At 43.1% G+C, this 14,602-nt stretch overlaps 1 protein-coding gene across 3 annotated transcripts; it reads left to right on the plus strand.

Annotated features, from left to right (window-relative positions):
- The first annotated feature begins 279 nt into the window (after positions 1 to 279).
- On the plus strand, positions 280 to 10,044 carry rgsl1 (regulator of G protein signaling like 1). Of its 3 annotated transcripts, XR_013844446.1 has the most exons (17): positions 280 to 532; positions 912 to 1,012; positions 3,127 to 3,189; positions 5,544 to 5,742; positions 5,889 to 6,066; positions 6,180 to 6,367; positions 6,582 to 6,699; positions 7,358 to 7,439; positions 7,584 to 7,713; positions 7,854 to 8,004; positions 8,180 to 8,321; positions 8,443 to 8,567; positions 8,985 to 9,118; positions 9,299 to 9,376; positions 9,487 to 9,538; positions 9,623 to 9,719; positions 9,822 to 9,962. XR_013844446.1 is itself a non-coding variant. In XM_080011850.1 (16 exons), the coding sequence occupies exons 1-16, from the start codon at positions 379 to 381 to the stop codon at positions 9,976 to 9,978; spliced, it is 2,052 nt and encodes a 683-aa protein (XP_079867976.1). In that variant the 5' UTR covers positions 280 to 378; the 3' UTR covers positions 9,979 to 10,044. The 3 variants fall into 3 exon arrangements, 2 of the variants coding, with proteins under 2 accessions (XP_079867976.1, XP_079867977.1); XM_080011850.1 differs by lacking the exon at positions 9,623 to 9,719 and having other exon boundaries at positions 9,822 to 10,044; XM_080011851.1 differs by having other exon boundaries at positions 9,623 to 9,942.
- Positions 10,045 to 14,602: the final 4,558 nt, after the last annotated feature.

Here is a 14,602-nt window from a genome sequence, read left to right on the forward strand (position 1 = left end):
CCTCGGTGGCTTGGCATCGGCTTGTGGAGAGATGCAAACAGCCATGGTGATGACCTAAGTGAACTTGCGGGGTCAAATGCTCCACGTGAGGCAAGCAGGAATGCGAGAGGGCTGTGATATATCCTGCGGTCACATCAGCTGTTGTTGACCATAAAACAGACTTCACCTTTGGATTTCCCAGGACTCCACTTGGCTGGATTCCATAGGTTGAATGGTTTGGTCTAGTAGCCTAGGAGACATATCAAGCCATATCTCCATCAGACAGAGGATATAACCGTCTCTCACGTCCCATTGTAATCGGAACCTTGCCCTGATGTCATCCAGTTTGTTCTCCAAACATGGGACAATGGCAAGCAGGACGCTGGGTGGACGTGGGGGATGTGCCCGAGCCCTCAGTTTGTTCCAGGCTCCAGCCCGCCTCCCCCTAAGCTTTCTATTCTTCCTGGGGCGCCACGTCTCGTTTGTTGTTCCGGTGGAGGCCTCACAGAATCTCCTCCAGCCACAAAGTGGTGGATAAAAAGGGTGGAAACTGGTCAGTATCCTTAATCCAATGTCCATACATGTGCTGCGGTCGTATGTACACAGTGTAGATGAAATTGGTGTTAAAAAAAATAAAATAGAAAAATAAAAAAACTAAATAAAAGCAGTCTCAGCGGAGCTGCCAGGCAGGCATCTGGATACAGCATTGCCATACTGTATATAACATTATATATGTTCATATGCGATATATATGTGATATATCATATATATATATATATAATACACAACACAGATTTGTGTATTATACAATGTATTCATCTTTCTCTACAGACAAGAAAAATAAATTACTCTTGTCTGTCTGTATTGATACCTTTGTGTGCATGGTATGTTTACGTTTAATTTAAATATATATGTTTTCTTTCTTAATACAGATGGTTTATACCCCAAATGGACTAAAGAAATGACGCTGGAATTTGACTTTTTCAACGATGACGTGTTTGTGGATTTTTTCAACACCTTTATGAATTTACCTGTATGTGGTAATCACAAATGACATTGTATTGTATGCGTATGTGTGTGAATGGTTAGGGTTGTACAAGTGAATTCTCTTTCCTCCACATAACGTGCTAGGTATTTGGACAGACACCCTTTTACATTCAGTCTGAGAACAGGTGGTATCTATGTCCTGAAATCCCACTGGACAAGGTAACTATGGTTTTCATTTATGACATATCGGTAAGTTCATTCTTGAGCTTATAAAATGTAACAAACAAAAGCTTAGAGATTAATTTTCGTCACTCCTCATGCAGGCTCCACATGCTCATGGTTTTTACCAGTGGATAAGATGCCATCGCTTCCCATACTTTAAACAGTCCGAACTGTATCACTATTACATTCTTTGCAAAGATTTGCTTCAATATTCTTCATGCCAGACACAAGGTAATAACTCAAACTTGGAATTTTGGACATACCAATTATACAACCAGTTGTCAGAGATTATCACGGAGAGACCAAATTTGCCAGTGTTAATATACTCGATCCCAGAAATGGGGAAATATTATCACCAGGCCTTTGGAGTACACTCTCCTTGACCATTTAATTTCTCTTTTCTCCTTTGTGATATCACTGTTGGTGTATCTAGAGATGTTGCTACTCAGTTTAGCAGACCAGTGTTTGCTTAAAAGATGCTTGGGAACGGTAGAAGGAATGAGTCGCTTCCGCTCCTTCCTCATGGGCACCTACGGTTGGTCTTTATGTCTTCCCGCTATCAAATTATTTTTGAACTTAACAAATACACGACAAGTGCAAATTGCCTGGATTCTCTTTGTGAGGTTAACGTTTGTGTGTGCTTTTGTGGATGAAGGAGAAGAGCTTGTAACATTCAGTGTGAGAGTAGACAGACTGCTGAATATTGACTGGCAGAGTAGCAAGGCCAAGAGGAGCCACTATGAGGCGCTGTACGCTGTCATCAGGGCAATTCACCTCTCCGAGGACTCTGTCGTTATGACCACCTGCCGCATACCCTCTGGTACATTAAAAAAAAAAAAAGATATTCAAATTATTACATCTTGTGAAAAAACTATATTGTCGAGAATAATTTCCGCAAGCTTCCTACCAGCCTTCATTCTGTATGTTGTTGTCCTCAGAGACGTGGTTGGAACTAGCTGTTAGCCAGCCTGATGGAACGAAGAAGCAGATACTGACCAATATGAGACTGAACGCTCTCAACAAACTTCAGTCCTATTGGATCCCTCGGTACCTCCACGTCTGGAAATTGGCCAATGAGTGCTCCCCCATTCTCAAAGAATGTAAAGATGTGACCTCCAGTCTCACTCCTCAAGAGACCCACAAATCCTTTGATCCCACAAAATGGCATCTAGGCTTTGAATCAACAAGTGGTGCAACAGTTGTCCTGACCTACTGCTCCAAAATAAGAAAGAGGGAGCTCTTCAGGCCGGCCAAGGTAATGGTTGGTGCAACGGGAAGGTGGGGTGAACCTGGCCTATTGAAATGGTTGCCACTTGAAGGGTATGAGGACAGGAATAGGACTAAAAAAATAGTGCACATATGGGGCAGATCTGAAGAATGCATCAACACATATATCAGCGTACCGCCCTGCCCCTTGGATTACCATTCAAGGAGCCCTTCGATGGTGTACAATTTACACCTCTCTCTTGGCTTGTCTGCCGACGCATTGGCCGGCAGTCCTTATGAGGACTTTCTGAGGGCTCAAGGACAAAATAACATGCTGCACCACCTGAGACTCTGGCAAGAGCTTGACAACTTTTTGATGCTTCTGAAGGTACAGGAGGGTCCTGCCAAAGGTCTGCGGCAGGCTCTGGCCAAAAGAATAGTCACAATGTATCTTAGGGATGCTTCTGGTCACCAAGGGCAAACAGATACCATTTCCCTTTCTGAAACCACAACCTTACATCTCATGAGCCTGCTGCCCTCTGGCGATGTGATGCCCTGGATTGACACTGCTAAGCAGGAACTCTGCAAGGTGAAGATTGGAAGAAAAATATAACCCGACAGTAATTCGCTGTGCACTGTATAAAAAGGGCTGACATTGAATTGCAGTTACTTTTCCCATCATTGTGATCAATGATGCCTTGTTTACAAGTTACCTATTTATTTTCATTACAGATTCTGGCACCCACCTACTACATGTTCTTAGATGAAGAGGACAGATGTATTCTCACATATCTGGTAATTACAGTTGCATTTAATTGTACCTGAGATTCATATCTTGAAATGTCCTAAACCGCTTTGAAATCTCTGTAACTTACTAACAGAGGTGCAGAGTAACTAGTTACAATTACTCTCATTATAATACTCAAGTACATTTCCACTTTTAATGGTACTTTGCTGAGTAGAACTTTGTGGCCGTTTGCCTACCACACGGCACCCAAGTGGCGTATACAGGGCCCTCCGGCATAGACACAGAAGATGGGGTTGTAGACACACCAGTTTATTGTAGTGAGTGGGCTAGTTGGAATAAGCCCTGGAGCAGATGGAGATGAGTCATGACAAAGGCTCCTCTCCTGAGTGTGTGAGGAGATGGGGGCTTTACCTGTTGCTTGTTAGACCACCCAACGAGCAACAGGTATGCAGCCACTTTGATCCTGGGTCCCCAATTACCTAGACCCAGGTCAGGTGTGGCTACTCAAACCACACCATCCCCACACCACAAACTCAAATTAGGCAAATTAGGTATACTAAAATGAGGCACTTTAACTTGAGTATAGTAGTATTGACTCTGACAACAGTTACACAATTACTCATTGGTTAACAGAGCAATTGCCACTATTGTGTCCACAATAATGAGTGAGGTGGAGGGACTACCCATTACAATGCTGAAGATGGTCCCCTTAATTGACATTTTTTGGTCTGAAATGTATCAAAGGCAACAATGTAATGACGAATAACGTTAAATTAACATGTTTTGGGATATTTTGATATCATGTTATTTACAAATAGGTAATATCATGTTAGTCACCTATGTAGTATGTGTTGGGGGTGTTGCCCCAAACATGCAGGGTGAAAAAAGACGAAAAACACGATAAGTAATTACTTGAGGTGTTTTTTTCCACAAACAAATAATTATATACTATTACTCAAGTAATTTTCCCTATTACTACTTTTACTTGTCTGCAGTAGCAGCACTCTTCCTTGAGCAAAGACTTTCAGTAATCTTTCCATCCATTCATTTTCTAACCTGCTTATCGTGATCAGGGTCACGTGGCAACAGGGCCAACAGAGCAGCCCAGACATCCCTTTCCCCAGTAACTTCCTCCAGCCTTTCATGGGGGATCCCTAGGCATTCCCAGGCCAGCTGAGGCCTGAATGTCTCAGCGTGTCCTGGATCTGCCCCTGGGTCTCTGCAAGTTGGACTTCCCTGGTACACCTCAAAAGGGAGGCGTCCAGGAGGCCAAATCACCTCAACTGATTCCTCTCCCTGTCTCCACATGGCATGAGGTCTTCCCAGATCACGGAGCTGCTCACCCTATCATGGAGAGTGAGCCTCTTCACCCTACAACACACCATTTCAGCTGCTTGTATCTGCAATCTCATTTTTTTGGTCACTACTCACAGTTCTTGACTTTCGATGAGGGTGGGAATGTAGACCGACTGGTAAATTGAGAGCTTCACGTCATGGCTCAACTCCCTCTTCACCACCACGGTGAAGTCTGGTACACTGCAGCCGTTGTACCTTACCGGCGATCAATCTCCCGATCCCTTTTACCATAATTTGTGAATAAGACCCCAAGATCCCTGAACTCCTTCACCTGGGGCAGTTGCTCCCCCCTCACCTGTAGAGGACAAACACTCATCCACTGGGACAAACTCCAACTGTACAGCGAACAGCCGGAGACTTTAGTATCCCCACACTCGCCCTGCGCCTCTCACCCTGGACAACTCCGGAGTAGGCGAGAGTCCACCCCCACCAAGGAGTTGGGTTCCAGAGCCAACACTATGTAGAGGTGAGCCCCACTATATCTAGTTGGTATCGCTCAATCTCACGCACTAGTTCAGGCTCTTTCCCCCCCAGAGAGGTGACAAAAGGTACCAAAGGCAAGTTTCCGTTGCCTAAGTCCAGACTGTCTGGAACTGTTCCGCCAGTTCCCCTTGCCCGTCGGGCATTGCACCCCACCCCTACCCTGCACCTAGCATGTGGTGAGCCTACACAATGGTCCCTCCTAGTCTTTGCCGGGTTACGTGGGCTGCCCTAGGTCACCGGAAGCTCACCTGCAAACGTCACTCCTAGACCTGGCTCCGGGAGTGGGTCCCGTTGACCCTAATCCATGCAGGGTAAACTTGGTTTTCATGTTCACCATGTAATAGAGGTGTTGGGATCATGTTTGTCTGGATTCTCACCCTTGATCTGTTCACCTTGGGAGACCCGGTGGACCCTACCGGGTCCAAGAAGCTCCTGAGGACATAGCTCTGGGGGATGACTGAAACGCTTAAGCCCTTCTGCCACAACAAGGACACAATCCAACAAGGGTCCATGTACTTTTTCCACTACTGCTTATTGATAACCAAAATATATTATCTTTCAGTGCGATTCATCCACAGTGAAAGGAAAAGTCAAATGGTGGCTGAGTGAACCACCTGATGGACCCGGCGCCCCAAAGCAGCAGGTGAAGAGGATGAGGGAGGCCCTGGATTTGTGCCAATTTTTGGCTTTGTTGCCAGTGGAGGATGTCAGGAGGGGAGGCTATGTCCATATGCACTGCAAGAGAGACAGTGAGAAGGATGGTAGGAATTCCTTAACTTAATAAAGTGTCTGCTTCTCCTTATCTCAAGCGTCCCAGCAGTAACCTAGGTTATTTGAAATACTTACACAATCCTTCCACGTTACACTGTATTACTATTGTAACTAATCCTGTCCTGGCCCTTTCAAGATATGCATGAACTTCCCATTGAAACTCTGGCTCAGAAGTACCCAAGGCTTGCTGTAGAGGAGGACACGTTTCATCTGTACAGTGCCTTGCAACAAAAAGTGCAGGACGATAATTCTCTACAGCTTGGAAAAGGCGGACCTCGGGTCTACAAAGAATCAAAGAAAGTTAGGAGACCAAGGTACATCCCTTGCGACGTATTTACCTATAAAAGTTTATATCGGGTCGAAACTTGTCTCTAATTTATATCTAAAGTCAGCTGAAGTTTGAGATCTGGCAATATATTCATTACAGGAATTTCAAGGCTGTAATGAAGAGCGCCTCAGGCCAAAGTGATTTTGAACGCTACCTCAAACAGTTCAACGCCCACAGAGCAATTCTGTTCTACCAGGAGGTAGAAAAGGTGAAAAACTTGGACTGTAGACTCCAACAGGTTGCTGTTGACAAAATTCTAACTCATTTCTTCAGGCGCACAAATGCTGGTGAGTTAACCATCTCAAAAACTGCTGTACCATTTTTGTGCACTCATCTACTGTACAAAAATAATAAACTTCTAATGTTAAATCCTTTGGAAAAAAAAACATGTATTTGCATAACATGATCAGTTAAGAGGAAAGTATTGGAATTATTTCATGCTAAGATTTGTACTATTTTTCATTCTGTTAAGGTCAAGTGTTTTTCCTTCTGTACATTTAGAGGAGCGGCTCCAGTGCAACGCCCCAATCATATCCCAGATCACGGAAATGAGATTTGTTACTGTAGATGTGCTCTATGCTGCTCAGGAGATGGTCGCCAACTCTCTGGAGTTAAAATGGTACGTCACATCAGTCATTGGTCACTGTACCGGTGGAGATGGTGGTCCAATCTCTGCTTCCACTACTGAAATTGTGAACTCTGTGGTAAATTCACAATAGGATTGCGTGGCTTTTGCGGCTTTAGAGAGCTGGTACAATTTGAGCGCACTTGTAAGGGGTGTTAGCCTAGCCTTTCCAGTGGTCTGTAAATAATATTTTGACATTATTATTATTATAATTAAAATTACTGTCACGGCATCCGAAAGTAGCAATGCCTTGCAAATGGCAAGGCAAATGTAGAGCAGTGGTGTAAATGCTAATAACTCTCCAATGGCAAATTGTACCCAGCATTAAAACTTCATGGGCGTGTTTGTGCTGGCATATCATCAGCGCAATATCTTTTGTGAATGGGATGCGAAAAGTGTGCAGGTAGAGGGCGCAATTGATGCGCAATTAATGGTGCAGCCACAATCCATTGTTGGTGAATTCTCCACTCTGTCTTTTACTTCCCATAATGCCAATTGCACTACGACAAAGCGTTCCTTGTCATGTTTCATACTGTGGTCTGTATCGTTCTGACATTGACAGTGTAACACATCCTGTGTGTTCGTCAAATCCTTTTGAGACTTTTTGTTTGTACCATGGAAGAACTGAATGTTTTAGTCCTTGCACTTCTAGGTTCTCAAAATATCAGGGCACGTTTCCCATGAGTAAGAAAATGAGAGCTTTAAAGCGACCAATCATCTTCAAAGGAAAACCCGTGAGTAGCCAACACTCACTCATTGTCACATTGTCCAAGGGCTCTGTTCAATGCTGCCTCAACAATATGTTACAAATCTTCACCCACAAATTGTCATCAACCCTAATGTCAATGAAAGCGACACCCTCTATGTTTGACCTACAGAAGCGGGTTTGGGATGCCCTCACCACTCTTATCAAAACTATCTGTGAATTCCATCGTTCCATGAGAGATTCGGATCTGCGGCTGAAGTTTGTGGCATATCTCAGGCACCACTGGGCTGATTATTCAACAGGTAGGTGCCCTGTTGGAATGCCTACTGCCTTCTTTGTGTGCAAAGCTACAGTATTGATTGGTCCCTCGTCCAGTTTTCTCCTCGTAGCTTTTGAAATACTCCCTGACAAATACTAACAGAAGATTGTTTTCTGACATCAGAATGCGAGACAGAACTTGAGCAGGCTGTCACTGTTGGCAAGCATGCAGATGACAGCGATTCGGCTCACTTTAAAAGGCGTGTGGTCAACGAGAAAGTTCTAACTGTTGACTTGCTTGCCAATGATCTGGCCTTCTATCTAGAGACAGAGAGGTGCGTCCATACAAAACAGTTTTTTCTCTGCTTTTTCTTTTCTTGTCTTTTCATTGTTAGTCTTTGGATTTTTTCAAACCATGGTTTCTCCTTTGGGATATTAATCTTTGATAAAATTGAGTCACCCGTCAAGGCATTCATCTTGAATCGTATTGCTTTTTGTATTGTCCGATAGGTATAGAGAGATTGCTGACACAAGCAAAAAGATGGCATCAGAAGGAATATTTGGGAAACATGAAAACACCATTTCGCTCTATCAGAAAGCCAAGTTCATCAATGACACCTTCTTTAGTTCTGAACTGTCTTCCATCTTCAGGGTAATGTAATCAGCCCCATACTGATACAATTCTTATTTCATTTCATTTTTGATATTTCTTTCTCAAATTTCTTGTATATGAATGAATCAATCGTACTGAAGTTTTGATTGTCTTAATACAGATAAACATTCCAGACACAATGTCAAAGTCCATAGAACACTCATTCTCAGTGGGTAAAGTGGACGGCAGACTCTTTTCTGATGCCATTCTAATTGTTTTTCCTACTCTCATCTACTGCTGGAAAAAGTGAGTTTGTGCAATGTCCTATCTATGTAACAGTTTACTTTAGCAATGCACTTGACTTATTTTGAGGTTTCTGAAATGGGCCAAATTCAGAGAACTCATTTTGATAACGTATATTAAAAAAAAAAAATCTAAAGAAAATTGAACAAAAGGAAAGAGAAATTCACATTAGGGTGGAATCTGTCATTCATTCATTCAGATATTGCCTGTCAAAATCTCAGTTATGTTATCTTTTTTGTAAAGTTACCAGAAAAAAGATAAACGCCATCTCATCTTCATGTGATTGAGACAGGGATAAATATGGTGCTGGCCAAAATCCAGCTCTTGCATCACATTGACACATTTGTTTTCAACACATCCTTCCAATGATAATAATGATAATAATAATTGTAACAACAACAACAACAACAACAACAACAGGTACTGCACCTGCAAGTTGAATGTGCTCGAAGAAATCGAGAAGGAAGAGGTCCTCCCTGACTACCTCGACCCTTTCGGCCCCACACCCAAAAGCGACTGGTACAGGAACATCCCAACCACATGGACCAGGACAGGTAAATGGACTGCATTTTATATAGTGGTCACGCACCATATTTCTTAATTTCATTATAAAGATAGATTGTCATTAAGACGAAGATTTTCAGAAAATCAGCCAAGCCGCAAACACATGACGAATGAATCCTCCTTTTGTTTTCACACCTCAAAACCGCTCCTCATACTCTCTCGTTCTTCAGGCGATCAGCCCACAATGCACTTCAGTTTGCAAAGCGGTCTCCGTCTGGTTCTGCCTGATATCAAACAGAATTCAGCAGGTAGAACTCTTTTCTCTTCCCTGGTCATTTCTTTCTGTGGTGTAGACAGTCACTGGCTACTGGATACTGTCGATGCTGAATAAAAACAATTTGTTTTGTTTTCACAACAGGACACCCCGGTAGCCACAACACTGCTACCACAGGCCCTGGAACAAGAGAGAGGTATGGAATTTAGTGCTGGCTTCATGTCTTTCCCCCCAAAAGAAAGACTGACTCTCTTAAAACTGTTGTGTCCCATTTGTTTAGGCCAAAGTGAACTTTTCAAACTGCATGACGGGTGCAGTATATTCTTGTGCCATTCTAGTTTACCATCACTGAAGGGAGCCAACGAGGAATCAATCGGGTAGAACAAGGATGAGTGTGGATTGTGCAGTAGGCAGAATATTTTAGACTATTTCATTAAACGGCAAAAAAGGACTAATATATATTATTTCCTCATCCACAGCACGGCGCCCCAGGGGAACAAGTCCAGAACAATCATTGTATTTCAGGAGAGTCCTTATTTTAGCAATATCACAGACAGAGGTCATGTTCTAATACTGTATCCAAGGTCTTTTCAACTGCTGGGACCCAAATTGCACAGGCCCATTGTAAGATGTTGAAGGTCTGAGAAAAATTGCAATCCAAAAATTGTACCATTTGTCCAAAACAAAATCTAACTTATAATAAAAAAAATAAGGAAGTTATCTCTGTTTTCCTTCACTCAAGATGTAGTGGTAGTTAACCCCGCAACCTATACATCGATACATACTTTCCTTAATTAAAAGAATCTGCAAGTCCTGAAAAATGCTGCTTATTCCTATGCTATTACCTCAAAAGTTAAATGTCTGAAGAAAAAAGACAGGAGCACAATCTGTCATTAAAAAGAATAAGAATAATTTATGCCATTAATTTAACAAAGTTGACTTTCTCAATTCATTTATTTGTAGCTACACTACAAATAAATTTCGCTATTTCTTGCATTTCGGAATTTTATGACTGTTGAACATTGTTAATTCGAGTGGAAAAATTCCCTCGGTTTCAGAGTAATGAGTCGTTCATTCAGGTGGAAGTTGTAAATTGTGAAAGAAGAGCTTTAAACAAGAGCTAGAACTTTTTATTGTAAGTTTATTAAAACTTATTAATGGGTTGTGTGCTCCATACTCACGTTGATATTGTTCACTTCGTCATTCGGGCTGCGATAGTTTGACTACAATACCCAGCATGCAACGGGAAATGGGACATTTGATGCTGCATTCAATTACACCTCGGGCATCGGTAATTCCGGGTCGGTAGTCCCCGCTTCCGAGCTAAACGTTTTCTGTTACTTCTGCTCGGGAAAACATGAACGTCTGCGGTAATTATTGCCCCCAAAACGGTTTTTTTTAAAAAGCTCGGGCATCACGCAAGCAATAAACGTAACACAGAGATTACAGATGAGTCCAGATCGGATTTAGACGTTTTTAAATCATACCCTGTGCAAAGGAAATGTCGTTCACCGTTAAGAATTCGCCGCCGTGTGGCCGTGACATAATGTCGGGTGTCTGTGCAAACTCCCGACGTCAATGGTCGCACGTTTGCGCTTCCCCGCAGTTCGGCGCCGAGGTTTTCCCTGAGTCCCTTGCTCAACGTGAGGCAGCGTGCCAGCATCGCCATGACGAACTGCCACTGAGGTCGGAACTCGAACGCGAGCCGAGGTGCGACGTCTCGCAATGAGATGCCGTTGATACTTGAATACAAAACACTGGAAATACGCCGTTGATTTTAAAACCTGGAAAAGAAACGGCCAACAGATGTGAAAATATATTTTCTGTATATTTTTTAATTACAACCCATCTTATTGGACCAGGGTAAAGACAAAGGATTCGGCTCTGCAGTTCATGGAATAGGATTCCATTTTTTTTATGTCGGAAAAGGGTGCAATTCAGCTACTGCCACAAGGGGGCGCCACAATTCAACAAATGTAGCAATAGGCAGCGCTATAAAGTGGTAAAACATAGAAGCAATATACTTTTATTTTATATGATGATGAAAGATAGTTTTGGAATCAAACTATTACTTGTGGACTTAAAGCCAGAACAAAAATAACTTTTTATTTACGCTATTATAATAATAATTATTATTATTATTGTTGTTGTTATTATTATCATTATTTACCTTTTAACATTCTGTCATAGGGAAAAATACGCTCTGCCACAGCACTAGCTCTGATTACAGTCAACCTTTTGGACGCTAGGGGGCAGTATAAGCACTAGATAGATGGATGGATGGAGCGATGGATGGAGCGATGGATGGAGCGATGGATGGAGCGATGGATGGATATGCGTTGGCGGCCTGTTTTCATTGAAGGTTCTCTCGCTCCCCCTCTGCCCTCATTGTTCTCTCCACCTCCCCATCCTCTTTCTGGCATCCTGACAGGAGGTGTTAATCTGCCCTTCTTTCAGTCTGGTTTCCGACAGGGGCCCGTTCAAGGGCCCCACCTTCTGGAAGATCACGTCTTTGAGACGTCGAAAAAGGGCCAAAGTGGTAAACTCAATGGGACACGTACGGGTCGTTTAACCAAAACCTCACAACCATAGCCGACTATATCTTTTTCTTAAGAAATACAAATTATGTTTGTGTAATTGGTTTTAGTCACTTAAGTCGAGGATCCGTTTAATCTTGTTTTTTTTTTTCTTCTTCCTCTTCTTTATTTTCACCCATAGCTAAATTTAACGAACAAGGTCTGAATCCGAACTGCTTTGTAGAATAATGAGAAATGAAGGCGTCGGACTTAAGATTACAGTCTCAAATGAACTTACATGTTGAAAAAAAAACGCGGAGATAAATTAGAAATGCCTCCAAAACTGCTTATGTGATAAGCCAACGGAATGTTTTCCCCCCGCCGCTGCGTCGCTTTGAGCGGCCTCCTTTTTTTTTTTTTTTGCGAGAGACTGCAAAGAGAAGTGTGTGACATTTTGTTTTAATTTCCAGTTGATTATCTGTGATTATGTTCCAAAACAGCAAATTTGCAAAAAAAAAAAAAAAAAACCTCCCCTCCCCCCACCCCCTGTTTAGAGAGAAACAGTGGAAATGTAAAAGGCTGGAAATTGGAATCACCAGAGAAAAGTATGGCCCGGGGAGAAGCGTCAAGTAATGCGCTTTCTCCCCGCGCCCCCCCGTATCCGCCTCGCTCCCGCCATCACCACGTACACAGAATTATTTACACCTTCAAGGCAGCTCGATTGAACTGCACATCAGTCAATTAGTGAATCAGAAATTTTCTATGATTCCAATTTAGCGTGGAGTCCTTGGCTCCCTCCGGTCCCCCCCCCCCCCCCCCCCCCCCGCCCTCTTCCCCTCACTCCCCTCTCTCACCCCCCCTCCCCCCTCCCCTTTTAGACTCCCACCCTGACAGTGACAAATTACTCCTCTGCTTGGCGAGATTGAAAATTAAAAGCTTTTAGAGTTGCTCATGCATTTATGCTAATGAGAAATTCAGATATGATTTGCATGCGAAAGAGGCTAGTCTGAGAACTCATCATTTGAGGCCCCCCCGCCCCCCTCCGCCCCCACCCACCCCACCCTCCCTCCGCCGCCGCCGCCGCCGCCATCAGCATCAGCCCCGCGCGGTTCCCTACATTCTCTTGTTTTCCTTTTAGCCCCGTCTGTGTGCGAGCGAAGAAGAGGAAATTTTAGTTTATGTGCGCTCTCAAAATGTCACATTTGCTGCGGTGGATTAACAATACATACGTTAAAAAACAAAACAAAACAAAAAAACGCTGGTATGGCCTTTGGGCGTTGTGTTTAAGATGCTGCCCACCCCACCCCACCCCACCCCACCAATCACCACCACCACCACCACCGCATGGAGCCACTCAGCCAAAGTGGGTCATTGTGTCTGGAGTTTTCCCATCACACCGTCAGAGGGAGAGAGAGAGAGAGAGAGAGAGAGAGACAGAGAGAGAGAGGGAGAGGGGGAGAGAGAGAGGAAGACCAGGAGCCACACTCTCCGTCCGGGTTCCAGAGCGCGTTCCACCCCACTGGGGGTGGGGGTGTTACCTCTCCCAGATCGAGGTGAGGGCACCATCATCAAAGTTTGAATTATGTTCTTCATACTCACAGCCTGAAGTCCCATATAAAAATGTTTGTGTGAAAAACAAGAAAAAACAAGAAAAAAGAAAAGAAATGGGGGTTATTGTTTGGTGATAAACATGTGCGGAACACTTTAAAGCTCCAGGATTTAAAGCCCCGGCTGATTTGGGTATATATATATATTTTTCGTTTCTCTCTTCCACCCGCCGGTAAGCTCCATCCTCGTCGTTCCCTCCGAATATCAAAAGCGCCGCGCTTCTCCCAATTTGTTTGTTCCAGGGTTGCTAAACGATTGTAACCTTGGAAACAAGATGCGTTAACGAAGGTGGAAAATGAAATGGGGAGTTTAATTTGTTTCGCTGTTCACGGCTGAGGTGAAATGGATTAGCTTTGATTGAGGTGTGCGATGGAAAAAGGGAAAGCGCTGACATGACACTTGTATTTGTCATCATGTCACTTCAAGGAGGATGCTGCAGCAATTATGAATACGGGTACACAGCAATTAAAAGCGCTGGCATTCATTAATAATTTTTACATTAATTCATCAGCGGCGGTTGGAATGATTGCCGTGGCGCATAGGCTTTCCAATTACGCCGCTTAATTAGAAATGTCAATATTAAGAAATAATTAAACTTGGGAATACGTTAAGGTTGTCACAAATACTTTTGCCGAAAAAAGTTGTGGCCGTCACTCAAATGATGTGTTTGCCAGTGCTCGGTACCATTACTTTTAAAAGTAACTTGTTAGAGTATTTTTGCGTTACCAAATGAATACCCCTTTGTCACTCCTCGAGCGTGTTGTTTATATTGTTCAGAGTGCGCGTAGTGTACTGTACGTCTCCCTTTCAATGTATTGACTCCACGGTCATTGCATAGCCTAGATCTGTGGTTCTCACCAACTTTTTTTTTAGTAGATCTTTTTTTTTTTTGCCCAAAACCCCCTTCACTGGCGTCGGTAGAAAAAAAAAGAAAATTGACATAAATTCTATACTGTATGTGCATCGTATGTGTTTTTTTTTTAACATTGTATATATATCCAATATTTTTTAACACTTTTTTTTTACGGAGTACCTCCTGCAGTAACCCTGTAGTACCCCTAGGGGTACGAGAATCCCCATTTGAGAAACATTGCTCTAGTGCACTATACACAAACATATTCAAGGAACCCCAGGAA

Source organism: Zeus faber, assembly GCF_960531495.2.
Source record: "Zeus faber genome assembly, chromosome: 13".
Taxonomy (NCBI): Eukaryota; Metazoa; Chordata; class Actinopteri; order Zeiformes; family Zeidae; genus Zeus; species Zeus faber.